We start from the raw sequence: 23,497 nt of genomic DNA on the forward strand, positions 1-23,497 counted from the left end.
GGGAACTTTGATCAAATGTCGCTTCGACGATTGAAGAAAGCTTGGGGCCTCTTGAAGAAAGAATTGCAATCAAAGTTGACTGAAGTTTTGATGAAAGAAAGAAAAAAAGGAACAATTAGAGCAAATCAGAACAGAAAGAGGCAAAAGTGTCAACGTAAATGAGAAACGTTTTAGCTGGAAGCAAGGAGCTTTTTACCGAAATGGGAGAAAAGAAAACAGAACGCCAACTTCGATCATGATCAAGTTAATATTGAGTATAAAAATGCCTAGGATTGCCATGAAAGCTTTGTAGAGTAATGTCGTGAATATTGACGCGAGTTTAAAGTATACTACAACGCGACTGAAATCGGATAAAGCATATAATGTCCTTGGATAAAGTAATGAGGTTTTATACAACCTCCTTAGAAAAGAACAATAAGGACTCAAGAAAAAATGAACGCGTCCGCACTACTTTTGCTGTTGAACTAGGTTAGCCATTGATGAAGACTTGTCCTGAAGGCCCGTAGTATTGGATAGCTGGACCAAGCTGTTCTCTGTAACATGTGATTTATAACCAAGCAGAAGTACAATGAAACCATAGCCGTGGATTACTGTAATCAGCGGCCCGGTATTGTGCGGCTATGTTTACGCACAATGCCATGGGTGGCTGGGAGTGATTTTCCCACATCCCCGGCCGTCCAGCGGGCAGGCAGCGGCAGGTGGAGTCGTTAGCCGGGGCAGGGCGGCAGATGGCCGGCGGAACACGGCCGAGGTTCCCACGCGAAAATGTACCGGGCACTTATTATGGCTCAGTGGCTGTAGCGGAGTGTGTGCACTGTAGGGTGGTCTGAATCAATCAAGAAGCATTAATGTATCTAGTGAACAGAATGAGTTGTTTTATCTTGTATCTAAGAACTCAAATGATAATAAAACGATTTATTATCGACTGACTGACTGACTGACTGACTGACTGACTGACTGACTGTCTGACTGACTGTCTGACTGACGGCTGACTGACTCACTCACTCACTCACTCTCACTGACTGACTGACTGACTGACTGACTGACTGACTGACTGACTGACTCACTCACTCACTCACTCACTCACTCACTCACTCACTCACTCACTCACTCACTCACCGGTGGGACACACATCATCGTGGTGAGTGTCAATTTGCTATAGGGAGAATATTTGCCGGGGGACTTTGGCCATGGAGGGTTACATTCGCAGGCCTAGTTAGTTGTTGCAACATTGGACCCTCTCTCCGTAGCCGACTACCTTCATTTTCTTAGCCTCTATAGCAGGCTCTGAACCGGCCTTTTTGGGGGCTAGTTAATACACCTTTTGCAGCCAGCCCGTAACCATCAGCCACCCCCGTAACAATTTTGCCGGTAGAAAATGGTTACGGGGGTGGCTGATGGTTACGGGCTGGCTGCAAAAGGTGTATTATTCAGCCCCCAAAAAAGCCGGTTCAGAGCCTGCTATGGAGGCTATCATTTTCTACTACTAGTATTTTCCCAGCGACCCGCGGAGAGAGTCTAAGTCATTAAAACCTCCTTGCTAAGTGTCAATGGTTGCAAACGATCTAGGCCGCAAGTCGCTACACTATTTGCAGACCACTTAGTTCCTGACAGGGATGAGTGAACAGAATGAAACGAACTGATAGTGAGCTATACGGGTTCTGGTCAAATATGGGTCTCATCTCCCTCCAAGCTAAAGCATACTGTAATCTCCAAACAGATGCTTGGGTCGAAGATCGTAAAGCTTTCTGTAGAGGACTGTATGAGGACCGCCCGGTCAGAAAAGTCAGAAAAAGTTACGATCTTCCATTCTAACATCTGCTTGAATATTATCCAAGGCAGGTTTTGGCGCCCGAACCCTACATTCTTTTGAAGATCATAAGGAAATGGAAAGTAGTCAGCCTCAATAATTGAGGTGAAGCATGATGATTTTTCAAGTAGCTAGCGGTAGTGCAATGCGGCTTTGCTACGGCTCGCGTTTTTCGCCAAGCACACCGGGCCACCTCTACTCTTCTCGATATTAAAGTGTGTTGGGTTCTTTTACCGTGCAAAGGTTTGACGTTTGAGGTTTATGCCTGAAGCTCCCTCTTAATACTTCACAATACTTCACATTGTACGAGGGACGTGTCACGATAATCGAATTTGTGGCAATTCTGGCAAATTAGATGGGATAGGTCATGACTTTTACATTGGTCCGAAGAGTTATCGTTCACGCGAAAATTGAACTTCCGATGGCACGGTGACTTTTGACCTGCTCTTAGAACTACCCTGAAAAGAAAGTTCAATTAAGGTCAAGCTAGAGGGTCCGTCTTGAGCCGCGGGCTTGTTCAAACCACCTCCTTGTTCAAACCTACAGGGGTGGCCCGGAAGTATTTTTGATGATACAAGTCCTGTACTGTACGTATATACAGTAACAGTGATTTACAGAAACGTTCACGACCGCAAGAAAGCGTAAATCTCTCAGTGCGTAAATTATTAACTCCTTGACCAGGCCAAGTAGATTCAAATGAGAACCTTCTTGATCAGACAGACCACTGAGGGGCATTTCAATATAACGTCCTGATTTAGAAGGATATGTAAAATATTTGTGCATTCGTACTTTTTTACAAGATTTTAATCAACTCTGAAATACAGATATACATGAGTAGATTTTGAGCATCGTTTTCTGTTGACCCTAATACCAAAACCTATTCAGATTGATAATAGGATAACGAAAACGACATTTTTTTCAGAGACGTCCGTCAAGAAAATTCAACAGTTCTCAGACTTCTCAAGTTCTCTGTTGTCTGAAGGAGGTTGTCTCGATAAGTGTTGAAAAGGATACAAGCAAATAATGAACCAACTTTTGTTCAGTGTTCTGTTCATCGTTTATTGAGTCTTTATTTGTGTCCGAACTTTCCAGTTGAGTTGGGTCAAGGAGGTTTTATACAGATAAAACCTCCTTGGTTGGGTAGACATTTTATTGCTGTTGTTCCAAATCTAAGACTTTTGGATGGCTCGGCCGAGCCTCAAAATGTACCATCTCCCTGCCGTACAACTCTTGATCGGCTGAAATTTGGTCAACATGTTTTCCTCGTGTCGATTTGAGTTTCGTCAGGATCCTTGTTAATCACATATCTGACAGACGGAACACCCCGGGAGCTCGGGAACAAAACTCCCGACATCCCGCGCTTTGTTTCCTTTCACTTTCCCTTTCATACCCTTTGACCTTTTGCCTCCCCCGTGACTCACTTTCTAAGGGAAGGTCGTCCCCGGCAGTGAAAAGGGAGAGTTTGTCGACAATCGGTACAAAGGGAGAAGGGATGATGAGATAGCATGAGGACAATAGGGATGATGGAGGTTTTTTGTACGTGGCAAATATGGAGTGGTCGGTTGGATGAGTTCAGGCTGTGTTGGTGGTCGTTTTGGTTTTCTTCTAACGCTATAAATATCAATTATTCTACAAGAAAGCAAAATTATAAGGCCTTAAAAGTTCCGGAAGAGAGTGGAAATAAAAAGACAGTAGAAGTACAGGTATCAATGGTAACACAACTTTGTCTAGATGCGAAACAAACTTTTCAAACGCGACCATTCGGACTGTTCATAGGCAAAAAAGATACAACAAGGTGTATTGTACTACTTACTAGTAATGTACGTTGATGAAAGTTAGACATCCAGGTTGTAAGATACGCCAAAAATAAATACTCAAGCAACAAAATTTTGAAACAGTCAGACGTTTCGGACAGCACCCACTGTCTTTCGTCACTGACAGTGGATGCTGTCTGAAATGTCTGACTGTTTCAAAATTGTATCCAGTTGCTTGAGTAATTATTTTTGGCGTACTAGTAATGTACTTCTATATTCTTTTGATACATAAACACTGCATACCCTTCTTAGCAAAGATAACAAGCCCTTCTTGAGTTATTCCCTTTCAAAGTCAGACGCAAGACCTGCTCCTGCAGTTCCAAAAAAGCCGCTGGAGGCCCAAACCCGTACCACTTATTCTCTGTCCAAAGATCATGTACCACTCAAAAATCAGTTCCATAGCATGTCCAGAACACGAGATATCAAAACAGGAAGTTCCGCTGCAGTACCGTAAGAAGCCGCTAGGGGCCCAAAATCTAACCGTTTTCAGGTCTCATCAAAACCTACCAACATACCAAATATCAAAACAATCCATCCAGGAATTCCTGAGTTATGCTGGTCCAGTACAGACAGACAAACACACAAGCCCGCAAACGCTACCCTCTGCATAACCCTCTCGGCGAAGTAATTAGATAAGTGGTGTCCTTCCGTGCACTGACGATGGCAGTTCACCGGTCGTATAGCTGACCAAGCAAGAGCGTCCTCTAGCAGCTGCTATCAGTAGCGCAGTTGCCTCCAACTTTACATGCTGTACTTGTTGCATTCATCGCATAGGGGCGCTTCTACACTGTCACAGTCATGCTACCGTCCTAGTCCAGTCTGGCTCATGACAACTTTTAACACCAAGGATACACACGTGATCATGCAGCTTTCAAACAATCCTAACATCCCTTTGGCTTGTGGATTTCTAGTTTCACAGCAAATTCTCGACTTATCCATACTTTCTGCTCAACGTTGATTTTTATATGTCGACATTCCGGCGCTGCCCGGCTAGATAGATTTTCAACGTTTTCTTGAACATCATCATCGTTTCTTAAACAACAATGAGTCAACAATTGCATAACTACATGTACAGTGCAAGCTACGATAAAAGTGAATAAAGAAAAAGAAACCGTCAAACTGCAATGATGTCACTGTCGCCAGTTCTTATTTCCCTGTTATTTTTCTTTTTACACGCGCCTTGATTGCCAGGCGAATCATGATCCTTGGCACTGCTCTTCCATTCCCCCACGGATTAGTACTGTCCCACAAGCTAATAGAAATAAATTGGGTGTCCACTGTGGTGACCGCGGTGCCCCTTTGATAGAGAGTGGAGCACCCCTAGAGGCGCCTAACAGCGCCGCACGTAGGTCCCGACGCGCACGTTAAAAATAGCTGGGATAACCACTGTTGGAAGCATTTCAGAACACAGCAACGTCAACAACAACATAGAAGAAGGACTAGAAATATGCTAGGCATCCACTGAAACATTTTCGAAATGTATGTCAACAAGAGTGAGAGAAGGAAAGAAAGAAAGAATCGATAAACAGAAGGACAGAGGGGAGCTAAGAAAGCTCTGCATAGAAAGGAAGAAAGAACGGAGGAGAGAACGGAGTTCATTAGTTTTCAGTCCATTATTGCGGTGCTCACGCTTTGAATGAGTCTGTCAAAGAAACCGGAGCATATTTAAAAAAAAAAAAAAAAGAATCATAAATTCTTTACTTCTTACAAAGGCTTATGTACTTAGAGTTGCGTATCAAAATAAGGGCGAAAAACAAGAAGTATTTTCCAGTTTTTACATATTTCTAGTGGCATATACTGGAGGTTAGGTGTAAGGGAGAATCGATTACAAGAGCCAGAAATGTTGTTTGAACCATCATGTATACGTTTATCCAAGGCAAGGAGGTTTATCCATGGAGACTTTTTAAGACCCTTTGATTTGTCCCAGACACCTCCTGATCCCACGGTCATTATCCCTTTCAGTGTCATCATCATGATCATGTCATGTCTCCGAGTCAAAGCCACTTAGCTTCACTTCAAGCAGACGCTCAGACGTCCAAAATGCCTAAAAGTCGTCTAAACAAGCCATACATCTGCTTGAAGTGTACACTGACTCGAACACTTCGTGGCATCAGTAACTAGCAGTCACGAGTCCAGTTATCTGCACGTCATATTTTCTTGTACATACACGTTGCGAGAAAAATACAAGCAACTACTGAACCAACTCTATACGTGTTTTTCTCATCGCATATCGTTTATTGGTGTCCGAAATCAGTCCCTGTCGGACTCGGAGTCGGGTAGACATTGTATTGCTGAACATTGTTCCAATTCCAACACTTTCGGATGGCTCGGATCGACAGAGGATAGGTCAGCTAGGACGTAGGAGATTCCTAACTAACTAACCGACGCACCGACGTAGGGTTCCCGCCAAAGGTTCTAGCCATCCTGTCACCAAATTCTAAGCCGGGCCTCAGAATGTGCCATCTCCCTGCCGTACATCCCGACTGTGTGCACTGCGGACACTCAGGCATCTGACGACTGGACGCTAATGCCTGTCCGCGGACAGGGGATACCAGTTCAACATTTCTCCTGTAGGGCCTCGGTCAACAAGATTGACATGCCGATATTTCACCGGGGAGGGAGGTAAAGTTTCATTCGGTGGGAAATCAAGTCATACAAACAGTAAATTGTCCTGCAAAATGGCAAACGCAGATAGCTAGAGCAAGCTCATTTTCTAGAAGTAAAGCCAAGAAGGTTGCCAACAAAAGGTTTCGGTTTGGGACGAAAATGAAAACAAGTACCCTTTAGTATAACCTCCTTCGGTAGAGTGAATGTTGGCAAAGCTTCAAGCAGATATATGGTGCTTTGGATGGCATTTAGACGATCTTTAGGTGATACTACCGGTGTGGTTTGGTGATCAGTATGGAAAAAAGACGTCCAAAAGAGACGCAACAACGCGGGGTTGGGTGAGAAGCAGGTACATTGAACAGTGACGACAACACCCGAAAGAAGAGCAGACCTAGTTCACTAGTGTGATTGCGAATAGTTGTAGTTTACTAATAGAGATAATCTACATACACGTTAGTTTTAATACTGCAGCTAAAATTTGCAGCGTGGAACTTACCCTCATTGCACTTGGTGTATAGACTTTACTGATGCCAAGCATATCATCTTGGTTATCAAACATATCGTCAATTTAAACTATTTATACGATATATAAACCTTTCTGACTATTCAATTTGTGGTGTCTTTATTTGAAGTATGTCTCTATTCTTACAGCATTGTCAATGAAGGCATGACGCTTTCTTGAAGTAAAACTGCCCAGCAAAAAAAACAAGGTAAGCTTAACAAGTTTCCAGGGCATTTAAGTGTCTGTATGCTTCTAGGATGAACATTCCACACTCTTGTGGAAAAATGGCAAGGAATTCGTCATGTCATCTTGCCTGGCTGCATTTCAACGCTTATTTACCCCTCGGTAACGAGAGACCCCGCCCATAAACAAGTGGCTGTTCCGGGCAACGCTCTCCCTCCCTTCATGTAAACCGCAGACACGCCCACTTGACTCCTCCCACCGCGGGTTGATTGACAGATTCTCCAAACGTGATTGTGACGAGTCAGATATTTCCTTCTCTCAATGAAGGAAGTTTTAAAACCTCCTTGTTCCAAATGAACATTATTGCAAAGAACAGAAACGAATGCAAGCAACATTTCACATATTCACGTAGTTTTTTTTTACGCATTTCACTGTCATGTACTTTTTACCTGAAACCAAGAACATTATGTATAATGTCCTTGCTGAAACGAGAGGCTCGTTCAAAAGAGTGCTTTGCATCTCACCAACTCGAACAGCGACAACCATGCATGTATACAAAGCTGAATAATATGCAATAAATATCATGGACAATACAGATGATGATGATACCGTATTGATAAACAAAGGCAGCCTTTCCCATGTCCCCCACATATGATCTGTTTATTGAAATAAATCTTTGAACTATTGCTTAAACTTTCACTTAAATTTGCCCTGAAAGTTTTGTTTGAGAAGGAACTGATAGTGTTTGTAGTGAATCTCGAAGGAAATATCTGCAGTCGGTATTGGGGCACGTGATCGAGGAGGTGCACTTGTAAACTTTGATTTATTGATAAAGCTTTCGTTAAAATGTGCCCTGAACGTTTTGTTGGAGTAGGGGCTGATAGTGTTTATAGTGAATCTGGAAGGAAATATTTGCAGTCAGTAGAATTCTGCATGTTCAGCTATGATGTGGATGATCAGGTTACATGCTTCTCCCTCCTGTAGGGAAAGATGGTCCTAGAGGTCACCGGGTCACGACACCTGACCCCTGTATGCTTAAATCTCTGTCATGCTGGTATTTAAATGTCATTAAGCAGGTTACAGTTAAGTTAAATAGTTAAGGCGCATTATTCACACTTGAGTCAACACACAGGTACAGGTAGGTCTGGATGCAGCTTTTATGAAATGCAACATTCAATAATACACATTGTGATCAAGAAATTGTACACTTAAAATTGATAAGTTTTTGGGCTGAACTATCGGCATAATTAACTGTGTAAGAATACACTTTTCGTTCAGTACCTTTCTCTCTTGGCACACTGTCTTTATTACTTCAACAATAATAACAATAATGGAATAATAATGGAACAATAAAAATAATGGAACTCCTCATTTTCAGAAGCCCCATAAAAAGGATGCAATAAAATCTGCTTATAGACATTACCAATATCAATAAATAACGGTGTCATAATTCCCCTATGTTATAGCACAATATATGTGGAGAAATTTAGTTGCACCAGTAGCTTTGTAAAAACATTCCACACTTCTGTATCAGAAATGAGAAGTACTGTCTAACAGAAAACCTGTCCCTTCCAGTGCTTACATAGCTTTCCTGAACTTTCCTCCACTTCATATTCTTAGCCTAATTTTGCTTATGTTGTTTTCTTACATTTACAGAAGAGTTGACAAAGCAAAAGTACATAATCTTTTATGAAAATATGCATGTCGTTCAGAAGCTTGCTAAGTACTAGCTCCCATTCTTTTCGTTCTTTCCATCACATTTCCATGACTTTCCAGTTATTTCCATCATATTTCCATTCATTTTGAGAATCATCCATGGTGTTTCAAGTCTGCGCATTGCGTAAGCGTTTCTATTTCCGCTGGTGAATCTCACGTCAGTCCTAGTCGCTGTCTGACTCGCTCAGTTCCAGATCCTCACCTGTGTGAGGGAGACAGAAACAGGTGAGAACAGACAACACACCTGGTGAACCCCAGGACACTTTGGTTAGAAAAACCTGGTATTGTTACTTTGTATCTCATACTGAACAATAGAGCATAGAATAACATTCAGAACTCAAAACGGGAAGGTTGCCCATTGATTTGACTTGTCTATACATATAATCATCATTTTCTTAACAAAACTATCTTCGCTGATGAGTAGTTGTCAATATTGACCAGATACATACTTATCATCCATGACAAGAAAAATGATTTGGATAAAGTTTCTATCCATTATCATACATATGGTTCCAAAATCCTAGAGCTAGCGGACCTTTACGAGATACCTTCTTCTATATAGTCATAATGTGGGCTCTACCATTTACAAAAGACTTGGCATTGGATAAGTTGCTTACATTGCGACCGATGTGACTGATGTGATTTGCTTCTATCTTCTTTTCAGTTAAAGTTTTGCCGTAGCCACAATTCGCCCATCAATGTAGTCGAATCGCGGTCAGGGTGCCTGATGCAATCGGCAATTCCACCGGTAGATCATGGTTTATAGATTTTTCCCTACATGCGGATATTCGCTTCAAAGACAGCCATCACTTTTCCACGTCGATTGAATTGATCTCACCAAGATTAATGAAGTTACATGAAAACCCAGAATTTACAATTGAGAGGCCATCTTAAGACATTCCTAGCATTCTGGTCGCGATCTTTCTCGACAAAAACTCTGATCACGATCTCTACCTGTAGAATCGCCGTTTCAGTCAGATCGCCATCTCTACCCTTAAATCTAAACACTATCTCAGCATTATACGGGACACCTCTCCGAGAAGAACCGATTACAACAGCTTCGACAGCGATTCACGGCGCATTCGTCGTAGGCGGCCGCCGCAAGGTTTTGACGTTTGAGAATTTTCAATCAGGCCGTGACGAAAAGTATCCACCGTCAAGGATCGTAGGGCAGCCATTACCGTAAAAAGGCAGTTACAGGGACAAATATGTACCAAGACTTAAAACAGCCTGAGGGTAGCATCATGAAATGAACTGAAGTAAAGCTCAATCCTAAGACCAGGTTTGAGGGAGGGTAAGATTGACATGCCTGACATTTCCTCTACAAGACGAATGGTTTAGGGTGGCCTCAGGTTGGAGGGGCTAAAAGTCTATCACATCAGGGGTTAACAAGCTCCAAATGACAACTGGAAATTTTGTTCTTCTTCCAACAAAATAACAAGGATCGTCCTTTTCAAACAAAGGTTGAAGTCTTCAGAGAGTTCTGATCTTTTGAAATTTGATCATAGATGTTTTGTCTCTGCTTTATCGATTTTGTTGTTGTTGTTTTATGTTTATTCCTCTGCTATACATGGTACTGATACAAGTAAAGACTGACACAAAATACAAGTGTCAGTCTTTCAGATTTCAAATGAATACCAAGTTCCGATCTCAGGTTCACCTTTCAGATTTATAAGAAATACTAAGAGCAATTTTTATTTGATATTGGCAGGCATTTCAAGATTGTTCCAAAAATCTTTTCCCTTCTATTTTTTTTCCTTTCCTACTGCTGCCTATGTTGTACAGTGTACCACCAAGTTCGAATCCCAGGTTCACCTTTTATAAGAAATACTAAGAACAATCTTTATTTGATATCAGCAGGCATTTCAAAATTGATCCTAAAATCTTTTTCCTTCCACTTTTTCCTTTTTTTAGCTGCTGCCAAAGTTGTACAGTGTACCACAAAGGAATTTTCGCCTCCTTGGTACCACCAAGTTCCATTCCCAGGTTCACCTTGCAGACTTATAACAGAAATTTTTATCTAATATCAGTCCACATTATAACACTGATCCTAAACTCTTTTCCCTTCCAATTTTTCCTTTTCTACTGCTGCCAAAGTTGTACAGTGTACCATCAAGGAATCTAAAATAAGAATTTCAACCTCTTTGGTACCACCAAGTCCTATTCCCAGGTTCACCTTTATCCAAGTGTGCTGGGTAATGTTGTACCCATCCTTCCCATACATCATTGTGACAGTGGCCTGGCATGATCAGACTCCTGGCTCTACTGACCCATGCAGGCCCTGTTTAACACCCTTTTGATGCTGCCGCCTGATGCAGCCAGAACTTGGCAGCTATTCCCTCAGACCTGGTCTGATCTTCATGTGATTACTGTAATACTGCTAGTACCAGTTTCCCTATGGTTTAAAACTTGCACTTGTAACATTAGGGCTGATGAAGCGCAGGTGTTGGTATATAATGAATGTCAAATATAAGGGACCAAGATTTAGCAGAAAAACTAACTTCTGTCGAAGAAGACATTTGACTGGGAGACATGTGTAGTGTAGCATTTGCTTTACTTGTTAGAATGCTTGCTGGTTTTAACATACTTGATATGAGTGCTGTTTTGAAAAACATGACTGCTTTTGTACAAGATGAACAAGACTGGAACTAAGTCAGCCTGCATTAGATTTGAGAAAGTTTTAGACATTAACAGGTGTCTGTGTGCGCATGTGTGAGCATGTGTGTATGTGTATGTGTGCATACATGTGTGTGTGTATGCGTGCTTGTGTGAGCATGTGTGTGTGTGTGTGAGTGAGTGTGTATGTATGTGTGTGTGTGTGCATGTGTGTTGTCTATATAATGATTACTGGACATGTACTTTCCATCACAAACTGTGACTAAGATATTAATTAAATCACTTGGGACAGGGAAAATGACAATGCTTTACAGTCATAGCACTCACCAATATGTACATGTAAGCAGTGCTCTCTTAAGCTTGCTTTTCATTCATTTTCAAGGCCATATACAATACAAGGTTTTACCTGAGTGGTTGTAGCCTGGATGCCAGGCCCCCAATCTCTAGAATATATATTGTGTGATGTATATTTTAGAGATTGGGGGTCTGGCATCCAGGCTAGAATGGTTGTCAAACATGAAACGTTCCTTTTCAAAATGATAATGGGTTCCTCACTGAATTCTGAAATATAAATTTGTACTTTGAAATTTTCAGACTTCTGATCAGTTTAGAAATGCTGGAATTCACCACACTGAAAGGGGAAGTTGCATAAGGTCATTATAGGTAAGGGTTTTTGATGAGTCTAAGATAAAACTACAGAAGAAGACCCTGTGACACTCACACAGCTGACTCATGAAAGCTGGAGGTTTGTGGTGATGATGAGACCCAGATGTTGTCTTGTCAGGATCTTCCTTCTTGGCTGGCTGAGAATCTGTCAAGACAAAAAGACAAGACATGGGAGTGGCATTCCTTAGGGGGACTGTCCAGTACTATTATAGACAAGTGTTATCTCCTAAATTCTGATCATGTTTTTTTAGTCAAATTCTAAAGCATTAGAACAATCCAACAATACCTGAGATAAAGTCAGAATTGTATGGTTAACATAACATTGTTCATATTAAGATGATAACAAGTTCATATTAAGATGATATGTGATGTTGAACACATGCATAAAGATCAAATTTGATGAAATTGTCTTAAATCTCTGATGTATTCATAGAAAGTAAGAAAAAGATTTGTGAGAAGACAGTGCATAGAGAAAAGCCATATAGGTAAAGTAATATACATGAAAGTCCTCACAATAGTAACATAAACCACTGATCTATATTAAAGCTACGCACATCTACATGTAACTTTTCTCACTGAGGTGACTTCTTCTTCTACAAATGTCACAATATGTGCTCTATTTCAATGTCTAACTTCCATGTCTTCTGCTTGCTTGAGACTCGTTTTAGGTCATTAAGCATCTTTGAACTTCTATAAGCAATGATGGAAAATGCTTCTACAAGAGCATCATTAGGTGCGACTGAATCATTTTCAACTTTTAAAGATTTAACAAGTAACTTAACATCCATTTATACAACTAGACTTTAATTTACTTTAGTATTACCACTTTAAGCTGAAGTTCCAGTCAATAAATTTGATCAAGAATGTTAAAGTGCCTTGTATGCTGATCCCTTCAATTAATTAGAGGGGCAGTAATTACTGAAAGAAAAAGTATTTTTGAATTACTTGGAAGGAGCCTATTTTTAGATGATGCCGCATGAGCTTAGACCATGGCAGGAATCAATTACAATGTAACACAATTATGTCAGCCTTAATTATGAGACACTTACACTGAGGACAAAGTCACATTGATTTCTTTATGAAAAAAGTCGGCTTCTTGCCATATTTGGACTGGTCGTATCTGAGGCTATCAATTAACAGCTAATTTCAGCACAAATCTGATAAAGTGTGAAAACAGGTTTGGAGAGTTGGTGACAGTGGGGTTTAGGGGGAGATAAGAAATGAGGAGCTTAGAAAGTTTGAAATAACAAACTTTGGTGTTCTTTACTCATGATAGATTAAGAAAGTCCAAAAATCATACTGGCATTTTTCATTCTATGAGATCAGAGAATCTTTCAGCAACTTTTGCATTGTTCTTTTCAGTGTACCAATGTTGATTCTTCAAAGCTGAGTCTTGTCTTTGTTTCAAAGATAGTTTGAGAAACACATCATTGCACAGTGACATGAAAACCAAGAGAAAAAGACAGAAAAAAGAGGAAGACAGAACGAAAAAAATGAAATATTGACGAGGAAAGAAAGGCAAAGAAAGAATAAGGAAGAAGGAAGGGAGAAAGGAACAAAGAGTAAGAAAGAAAATGAAGATCAAACAAGAAGGAAAATATAATGAAGGGAGGAAAGATGGGACTCCAGTATGTTAAAAATGTTGAGGACTTCCCCTAAGGCTAAACATCACTGATCTTCCTTTATCTCATGATGTCACTTCTGCTTCAGATAAATTTATCCTGAAGATTAAAAGCTGTGGACAAAAATGGAAACTGATATATAGAAATATTTAGGCCAAGAGATAGTGTGATAAGAACAGAATGCAGAATTGATAAACATTTTATTTGATTGTCCATCAACTAGAAAATCTGCCATCTCTTTTGAAGAAGCTAGCAGCTGAGCTTCACTTTAGCGTGAGCGCGATACTCTGATAAACATGGGGCGAACATTATACCGACGTACGTTATAGTACCTTTAAGTACTGATTTGAAATATCTTCGCTTATCATATATCTAGCTTTAAAAGACTTACAAACATAACAATGTTACTTGTAATGGTCTCCTGTATAGTCATTATAAGGTTTACAAGGGCAGATAACTGACCCTGTGTTATTTGTCACAGACAGCGGACAATAAATTTTGTCTGAGCCTTTTGTGCTAGTCACGACAAACGACAATTGCAGTCTACTTTTTTAACAGTGAGACTGTGCTATTGTTGTGTGGTAAGGCCTGTTTCTCATAGCTGGTGTAGGTATCAAAGACAAGAGAAGTCAGGACATTTAACTCCACAGTGAAACGCACTGTCCCGTCTACAGGGTTCACCACACCACTGCCTGGCGGCACCCTCAGATCTTTTTAATACCCTGAAAAGCTCATTTAAGGCGGGGGTATCAGTTTACCCTTAATATTGGGTTCCTTAATTGGGCTGACCTGTTAAATTAAGTGGCTGACAGGCGGGATGAGAGTAGGGCGTGGCTACCATGGTGATGTGAAGCCTGTATTACCAGCGCCCCAGGGGGCTGGAGGCATGGTAACTGCACACCCCTGGGTATGAGGTACTGTTATATCAAACTTATTACCCCCAAAATGGACCTGTACAGATCTAGGTGAACCTTCGCTTTATCGAAGCGTGTTTCAACTTTTCTTCCTGACATTAAATTTTCTGTTTTCGAAATCCGATTTTATGTGAGTCATAAAAGTTGAACCATGGTTCCGCCACAATAAATGGGATTCATACTAAAGTGCATGAAAATTTTGTAAGGAAAAAAAAGAAGAAAACACCAAAAATGCCTTTTACAACACAATAAAGCATGTTGATGAAATTCATGATTTCTCGATGCCAGAACTTCTGTCCAAGTGCTAGCAGTATGTTCCAGTTTATAGGAACACTTAAGCTGGTTTTATTAACCCTACTTTGGGAAGTAGAACTAGTGCAGGTGGGTTTCATGTACACGCACACCTGGTACAGATTGGGACTGCTACATCACAGGAGGATTTCTACAGCAAACTTTATAACCTCAGCTAGTTAGTGGCCCATTTACACTTGTGCAAATATTCAAGTCTTAAAGAGTTGCATTTTAACATTTTTTGGATTTAGGTAAAGTTTGCGGGGAAGAAGTTGTTTTCTAGTTCGACCCACCATTGTGCAGCCTTGCTATCAAACCGAAAAAATGACTTCTTTGACTGCAAACATTACTTAAATACAAAATCCTAACTCAAACGGACTTAAATATACGCACAAGTGTGAACGAGTCCTAAGGTGGTTACGTTTTCATATGCTGGCTGGTGTGTTTGTTCATTTGTGAAAAGGATAACTTAAAAGGCAGTAACAGGTTTTCATGACATCTTGTACTAGAAGTTTGGAGCTGAGCTTCAAATCAGGCTTTAGAAATTCTTGGTAGAATTTTCTAACATTGTCAGGTACTGTAATATCATCATTCCTCTTGTTCAAACATAGCTGCAACAGTCTTAGCACCTATACCTTAAAACACGCACCTGTCTAAGATGTCCATCTGCACACTGTCCCAGTTAAGAATCTGTGAGCATCTTGCACCTGTTTCAAGATTCACTTCCATTCAGATCATGCCCCCCTCCCCCACAGATTCAATGATAAACTTTTAACACCTTTTTTTTTACTCTTGGGGTGAAATGAGGTTCATACATTACAAGGAGAGAATCATGACCAAGGACTGAACTTGATAATATCACAAAGGAGAGAAAAGTGGCACAAATGTCTTTTTTTTCTATTGTCATCCTCAACTGAAGAGAAGCATGAAGCTTTTTCTTCGAGCTGGTGGTGCAATGCGGCTTTGCTACAGCTCGCGTTTTTAGCGATACACACCGGTTCACCCCTACTCTTATCCGTAGTGTGTTGGGTTCTTTTACGTGTAGAGGTTTGCCGCTCGAGGCATATATCTGAAGCTCCCTCACACACAGGGCCGCCAGCTTTACGTCACCATCCGGAATGACGAATGCAATCCCTTACAACATGTCAGAAATGGGGCTGACCCTGGGATCGAACCCTGGCCCCTGGATCCTCAGAATTTGATGATTCATATAGCAAAGCAGTAAGACCACTTACCAAAAGTATGATAAGTATAACACACAAAACGATAGGACCAGAGCCCTTACCAATACCATTGGATAGTATGGGTAGCGTTTCGTGTGACTAACAAACTGCCGAGCCATGTACTGTGAGTACTGTAAATGCATTTAAGTTTGTGTGGTTTTTATTTCGCGCTAAAGCAAAAATGGAGTGTTTGCGTTGGTTTTAAGTTTGCGGCAGTGCTGTAGTCACACACTACCACAGTATTGGACAAAAATGTTCGCGGTGGTTTTAAGTTTGCGGTGAAACGGTCACCGCAAAAACCGCAAACATAAAACCACTGCGAACATTTCTGCATTTACAGCAACCTACAGCTCTCCATATCGGTTAGTCTAATGAGCATCACGTCCCTTTGTGCTGGTGTCCGCCCAACAGTTACATTTCAAAACATCATCATCTCTCATGGATACAAAGCCCTGAACTCTGCCATTCCAACAGTACCGTCAATACAATGGGCTCTTGGCTGTGATTCATAAGCTTTGATAAAAGTTAATCCACAGATTTTTCTTCATTCCAACGTTCTTTTAACTAGTCTTCAAAGCCGCCGTCTGTGATTGGGCATGCTGGCAAAAATCGTGTCCACGATTTTGACTTCGGTAAAAAAAAAATAGGGACTTTTCTAAAATGCTTCCCTGCCTTCTTCCAGTTAACGTGGACGGTAATGAGGTGACAGCGGCGCTGTCTCACCACAGAACAAATGGGGAGAAACGAGGAGAGGTCGGCCGCACCTGTGCCGCCCTAATGAATCATTAATGGTGATACACTGTTATCTGTGATGACCTCTGTCTGCTTAGCTTTCACATGAAGGGACTGATTCACAGTATCACCTACACAGATGCACTGATAAGGGATATAGGATGGAGGGATACAAAGGAAAGGAAAGAAGGAAGGAGAGAGATATGGAGCAAGGGAGGAAGTAAGGAACAAAAGAGGGAAAAGATGAGAAAGAGAGAAAGGTAGCTATAGGGTAGACTAAGGGAGGGAAGAAAGAATAGGATAGGTACAGAGAGGGAAAGGGGAGAGAACAATTTTGACCTTCATCTTTACCTGATTCAGAGTCGGAGTCTGAACCACTTGAACTGCTGGAACTTGAACTTTGACCCTTCTCATCATCACTCCCAGAATCCTCTGCATTGTTGCCATCATCAGGAATTCGTATAAGAGGACTTGAAGCAGCTGGAGAATAAAAAAAAACAACAACAGTATGCTCAAGGTTAGGGTAAAGCAGACATCTTGGAACATATATAGACAATAATGACATAGAGAATACAGCATAGCGTACTCTGACTGACTGACTGCGGCTGCCCAGGTATGACATAAAATAGAATATATGATTTTTCTTTCATTGCTAACCTTTCACAGCAGAAAACACTATCTTGGAAACATATAACTTAAAATGCAGTGGTTTTTATTTCGCGCTAGGAGGGAAAATGGAGTGTTCGCTGTGTTTATATGTTCGCGGCAGCGCTATTGTCACACTGCTACAGTATTGGACAAAAATGTTCATGGTGGTTTTAAGTTAGTGGTGAAACTGTCGCCGCAAAAACCGCAAACATTTCTGCATTTACAGTATCCTGTTTGTCATCTTTTGTTTCCTGGACCAACATAAAAAAATGAATGTTGGGCAAGACTTAGTTCCCTGCTCTTTCAAGGAGTTATATTTCGCAGTACTTTTAAGACTGTCCCCAAGCCAGGATTAGCTTCTACCCAGCATCAAGGTGTCTTTAAACTGGGGGCAATCCCAGCAGCAGGTCTTATTGTCACAGAAACTTGGCAAACTCTCCATTGTTAGACTGTGGTACTTATATCTTATGGACAAGGAAAGCTTGTGAGTTGGTTTGAAAATGTGAGGAAAATTCTCTTCTGAATCCTTCCAAACTAAAAAAAAAAGATGACGAAAAAAGGATAGGAAAAAAACTGACCTGAGGAAATTGTCTGCATATGCATTTTTACATACTCCAAAAACATTAAACTGCTTACAACAATCATTATATGGCTATTATTTTCAATCTTCAACATCTAATTGTACTAACAACTTACACCGTTGATGTTACATAACAAGATTCCTGTTTTTTTTTCCCAGACAGAGTCCAGGTAGACACTCATTACCAAGAAGACTTAGAAATGCTCCTGAAAGTCCCAAAGGCAAAACTGTGAATTTCTGCCCATTACAACAATCCCACAAACTGATGGAAAAATATCCCCTGGGTAATAATGAAGATCCAGCATTACCCAATTCACATGTTATGTCACAACACATTTTTTTCGTTCTTCTTCTTCTCACTTTTTAATCCAATTCACCTTATATGAACCTAAATATCCTAATCATATAACAGAAAGTTAACTGGGCTTACACTTGTTCTGTGCAATTTCGTAGCAAATGAAAGAATGTGTGACATGGACGTATTTTAGAAGTCAACTAGAGAGCAACCTCAGTCTAAAAATAAGGTGATAAGACAACCCTCACTGTTGATCATCAAAAGTATACACAATTGGCAACTTAGTTGTCCCCTCATTAGTGACTCTTTTGCTTAACTCTAGAACACAAACTCTGAAAACAAAAGTCAGAAAACGCCAGTAATGAGTAGTATGGTAAGATCAATTTGGAGGGTTATTGCTGGGAACGACTTCTACTCATATGTTTTGAATCAGAAGTTTTTTAATCTTGCCTGATTTCTTTGAGCCCTTGATTGTTTCTGACAAGTTATAGACTGAGAGCCTCTGGTCATCTCTGATTGTGTGGGCCAGTTCATGGTAACTTTTTGCTTTACGTCAAGCAAGCAAAGAAAATCTTTATAAACTGGGCTATCCATGGTGGAACATAGTAAAATATGTTGCCCCCTTATTAAAAGCAGCCCCATATATCTAAAGCCAGTCACAGTGAAGGACGAACAAACAAAAATGAACATATTCCTGGTCGAGTTTGTCATATCTGTGCTGACTTCTGCTCTAACTACAACAGATGTATGTACGTACAAATGTAGATGAGCCAACAAGGTGAAAATGTTTAAGTTTACGCTACTGTACATGTGTAATTACAAATATGGCAATTTCTAACTTTCTTTTATCTGACAGATACTTGAGTATTTATTCATCATGGAGAGGACATAGTCCTGACAACCCACCCAAAATGATGATGACATTGGTAGTAACTTATCTAAGACAAGGAGGTTAATATTAAACAAACAGTTCAGGTTTTTTGAGCTTACCAGAAAGATCTGCACTTACAATACTTAAGCACATTAAAATGCCTTGTAGACAGAGGACTTCAAACCGCAAGATCCCATTACCTGTGCCTGCAGTCAACATGCATTTGGAAAGAGCTGCCCAGATATTTGTTTCACAGCGGGACACTACTGGAGGCAAAATGTCTCCCTTTGATGTAGATCTAACCACAGTGCTCCCCAGCTTCCCAATACTGTAAATCGTGAAATATTCACTGTGGTTTTATGTTCACGCAGCAAACTCATCACATCACAAACATATACTCTGTCTTCCACTATTCAACTGCGAATCTAAAACACAGTGAGAACCTCATATCCCCTCCTAACGCGAAAACTAAGTCCCCGCAAACTTAAGTCAATTTACAGTATTCAGACCCTCACAATCTGGACACAGGTGTTATTTCCAACAGTCAATGTTTCAAGTTTTATTACCAATTAAACAAGAAACAAATAGCGGAGAATGGAGTACCCTGGAAGGAGATTTTTACGACAACATAAAACCCTAACGGTAAAATAATTGTCCCTGTTACAGCTTGACTGAAGTTGCGTAGGAGTAACATGGCCCTTGCTTACCCCACGTCATTATATGAATTAGGAGAAGTGCCCTGAAGTAGTTTTTATGGCCAGGGATTAGGTTACAACAAGGCTGTGCACCTGTTAGCCCAACAGGCTGTCAGCTGTATGTACCAACATTCTTGTAAACAGCCATTGGAACCACAAAATCAAACACACTACCAACTGGATTTGGGGTTGAATGGAAGTTTTTGGGGTCCTCACACAAAACGGAGGGTGAAAAGGAAGGAAAAGTCACTCATTTTAACCCACTTTTCACTCCTTGGGTCCAGGTAAAAAGGGGCGAGGACCCCGAAATGTCCATTCCATTCAACCCCAAATCCAGTTGGTAATGACAGTTTACAATTTTTTTACGGAGCAAAATATGCTATAACAGCATAACTAAAAATCTAACAGTTCAGTATCATTTAATGACGCAAAATATGCTCTGATAGCATAATTTAGGGAATTATACTTTTTAGGTTTTGCCTCCTGCTCTCTTCACAACAGAAGCTCTTCACAAAAACTTCATGTTCTACCCAAATTGAAATGGGGTATCGTACAGAAGACTTGATTTCTACTACTAAGCAACAGTTGAAATATCACAACTGCGATGCCATAGTTCACGTTTTGAAAATACGAGTTTGCAGAAAAACTACAAAAGAAGTTTCCTCAATGTTCAAGTTTACCACAAAACCTTGTTTCCCAGCACAAGTGAGCCACCAATGGCCAGGAGCAGTCTGTTTGAAGTCTGAGCTGTCCATCAACTAAATTAGCTTCACGGAGGAAGATGGGTCTCCTCCAGGGGTTCTACCAACCGTAATCATCGCTTTATATCAAAGTCTGTGGGTCAAACTGGGGATTGATCAGAAACAACCACAGAAGGGTTGTGTGCACTGAAAAAACTAGACTGAAAATGATCATCCAGAAAGGAAATGTAATATTCAAATGCACATAACTTTCATTGGACAGAAGCAAGGTCACTTGCAGAGCTAGAATGAAAGAAAAAATAGCATGTTTCTTCTTGTATGCCAGCAAGAAATCCCTGCACTTTATTGGGCCCGTTCCTCATGGTTCACCCCCTCTTGTGCAGTGAGACCACACCAGTTTCCTACAGGGGGTTAAAGTCTGTGATATACGAGGAACATGTAGTGAGGAGCAGGCATAAATCCTGCACGCAATTAAGTTTGCCAAGTAGCACAAGGCTTACGATGTGTTACCTTTGCCCCAAATTTACATTGATTGAGTGGCGCCGGCGTTGGTGTGGTGCAATGGTTAGTGTGTTGGACTCAAAACCAATAGGTCTCGGATTCGATGCTCACCATGCCCCGACGTTGTGCCCTTGCAGGACTCCCTGGCAGTGGAGTGATGCCCACCGAGCCTCTTATTATGTATATATATGCTAATCTGTCTAAAAGTGTGCCAAAAAACACACTACGGATTTGGTTGCCCATGTGCCAACATTTAACACATTTGCCACCAAGAATCGTACAATTTTTTTTTGCATTGATTTGATATAAGTTAGAAATGAACGTGTTGAATCTCCTATTGCTATTCTATGTATATTTTTGAGCCAAATAAAATTTTGGTACAGTTTTGTAGATAAAAAAGAAGAACCCTGTAAAATGTCTTCACCCTGTTCAGGAGATGACAATGACTGGAGAGGTGACTCCGGTGGTGACTCCTTCCGTGCAGTCTTGGTTGGAGGAGGGTTGGTGCTGCTCGGAGGTGGGGGGTGACTCCCTCCAGCTTGGTTTGGTGTGCTCGGTCTCAGTCCTGCCTGTAGTTGTTTACTTTTCCCTTCCAATCTGGAAGTGGATCAAAAGAAGGACATAAACATAAAGGTAAAACAGTGAAGGTAAACTATTGTTTGTTATTGCTTAGCTAACAATGTTAGACTCTCTAAGTATTTGTATCTGTAGCCAAAACTTTCTGTGTCTTCAAGAGATGTTCTACACAGTATTTGATAACTTTAAATTTTAAAGAAAGAATTTCGAATCATCTCAAAAGTTATGACAATGTTAGACCTAGCTTATGACTTATGATGTAAGTTATACCTTTGGCTGTAAATACTTCACAGTGACAGCAGTACTAGTGTAATGTTGGGGGAGGGGGGAAGATAGTATAGTACTGACCTTGTTTTCTTGACCTGCATGTTGCTTGTGAGCTTTTCTAAGGTGAAGGTCCCAGAGTTTGGGTCGATCAGAAGAACGCAGTCTTTACTTCTGTAGGGCTGCTTATGTCCCTTGAACACTGTTTTACTGGTACCTGAGCCCTGTAGATGAAAAAAAGGGGGAAAACACATTATCATACCTAGAACCATGTATCAAAGAACACTCCCTGATACCAAGGGATGACAGATGATGATGATGGTGAGTAGAGTAGAGTAGAGTTTACGGAGGTTCCTCCAGTTTAGACCGCTCCTTATTTGTCTTTTCTTTAACCGACTGTCACATTGGGTTTGTGTGGATGGTCCAATGTCTTATGGTTATACTTGATGGGATGGTTCTCCATTAACTTGTCCAATCTTGCTTTGAACTAAATTGAAGGCATTCACAGAGGGTGCATTAAGGAATCCATCTGGTAGCCCATTGAACCAAGAAATTATCTAGCCTAGGTACCAGACCACTGTGCTACGGTCGTTAATCCTTCGGCCGGGGAAGCAATTTTGCCCCACCAGCACAGTAGTAGTAGTAGTAGTAGTAAATATCTCTCGTGTGATAACGTTGGAATTTTTAGACTTGGTTGCCAAAAGAGATTGGGTATGATCGCGTATGATATGCTCTCCCGGCCAAAAGGGGTTAATATCGTCTAGCGCGAAGGGTCTGGTATCCAGGCTAGGAATCATCCTATTGCTAAAAACTAGCAGTCTTTTGTTCGTATTTGTTGTTTGAGATACTGTACATTACCTCTATATGTGGGACTGTCACGGTGACATCATTGTTCTCTCCTACTTCCAGCACTGCATCCTGGGAAGTATCCACTGACGCTGGCTTGAAGTCATCTGTTTTTATAATTTGGTGGGGAGAAATTAGAAAATTGTGAAATATCAAGTCGACAAAAAGGCAACAAATTTCTATTTCTACAGTTCATTTGATAGCGTCCTTAGGAACTTCTCTTCTAGTAAAATAATACAGCCCCTCCCTATGAGTATGAAACAGCTGATAATGACAAAACTAATTTGTCAAAATTATGTTGACAATATCAAAATATACGGAGGACAAACAGTCATAAGTCTGATACTTGAAATAAGCAGTCTACATAATCTCACATTATCAGGTCCCTAAACCCCCTCCTCATATCTGATAAACGCTGTGTGGGAAAAAAATGATGATTTCTATTCTAAAGTTGACTCACATCTGATGGTGTGAAAGGCACATTTCGGCGTCCTGTCAAACGACTTGCCGATCTCTAACTCGTGCACTTTGTCGTCTAGCACCAAACCGCCGCGAGGTTCGGCCATGGCGTCGGCTAAAACGGCAAAGATCGTACAGAAAAGATCAACAGCTGTTTCCTCCGTCAATGTGTGCGTGAGGAAAAATATTGCAGTCTACGGACGGGTGCATTCAATAATAGGGGAGAGCAGTTAACAATTTATATAAAGAAGATCTTTAATAGGAGCACATTTTCGATATTTAATTAAAACATTATTAGATTGTATTATCTTTGATATAACTAAAAGTTATGTAATCTTAAATGTAGTCCCTAATAGTAGTAAGTT

At 40.7% G+C, this 23,497-nt stretch overlaps 1 protein-coding gene across 1 annotated transcript; it reads right to left on the reverse strand.

Moving 5' to 3' along the window:
* Nucleotides 1–8,055: 8,055 nt before the first annotated feature.
* Nucleotides 8,056–23,342, reverse strand: LOC136447280 (ELL-associated factor 1-like). The gene is made up of 7 exons (XM_066446010.1): nucleotides 23,134–23,342; nucleotides 22,686–22,780; nucleotides 21,912–22,051; nucleotides 21,412–21,584; nucleotides 17,048–17,176; nucleotides 11,970–12,059; nucleotides 8,056–8,834 (listed from the first exon to the last, which is right to left on the reverse strand). The coding sequence occupies exons 1-7, from the start codon at nucleotides 23,237–23,239 to the stop codon at nucleotides 8,797–8,799; spliced, it is 771 nt and encodes a 256-aa protein (XP_066302107.1). The 5' UTR covers nucleotides 23,240–23,342; the 3' UTR covers nucleotides 8,056–8,796.
* Between the last annotated feature and the right edge of the window lie 155 nt (nucleotides 23,343–23,497).

Source organism: Branchiostoma lanceolatum, chromosome 13 (assembly GCF_035083965.1).
Source record: "Branchiostoma lanceolatum isolate klBraLanc5 chromosome 13, klBraLanc5.hap2, whole genome shotgun sequence".
Classification (NCBI taxonomy): domain Eukaryota; kingdom Metazoa; phylum Chordata; class Leptocardii; order Amphioxiformes; family Branchiostomatidae; genus Branchiostoma; species Branchiostoma lanceolatum.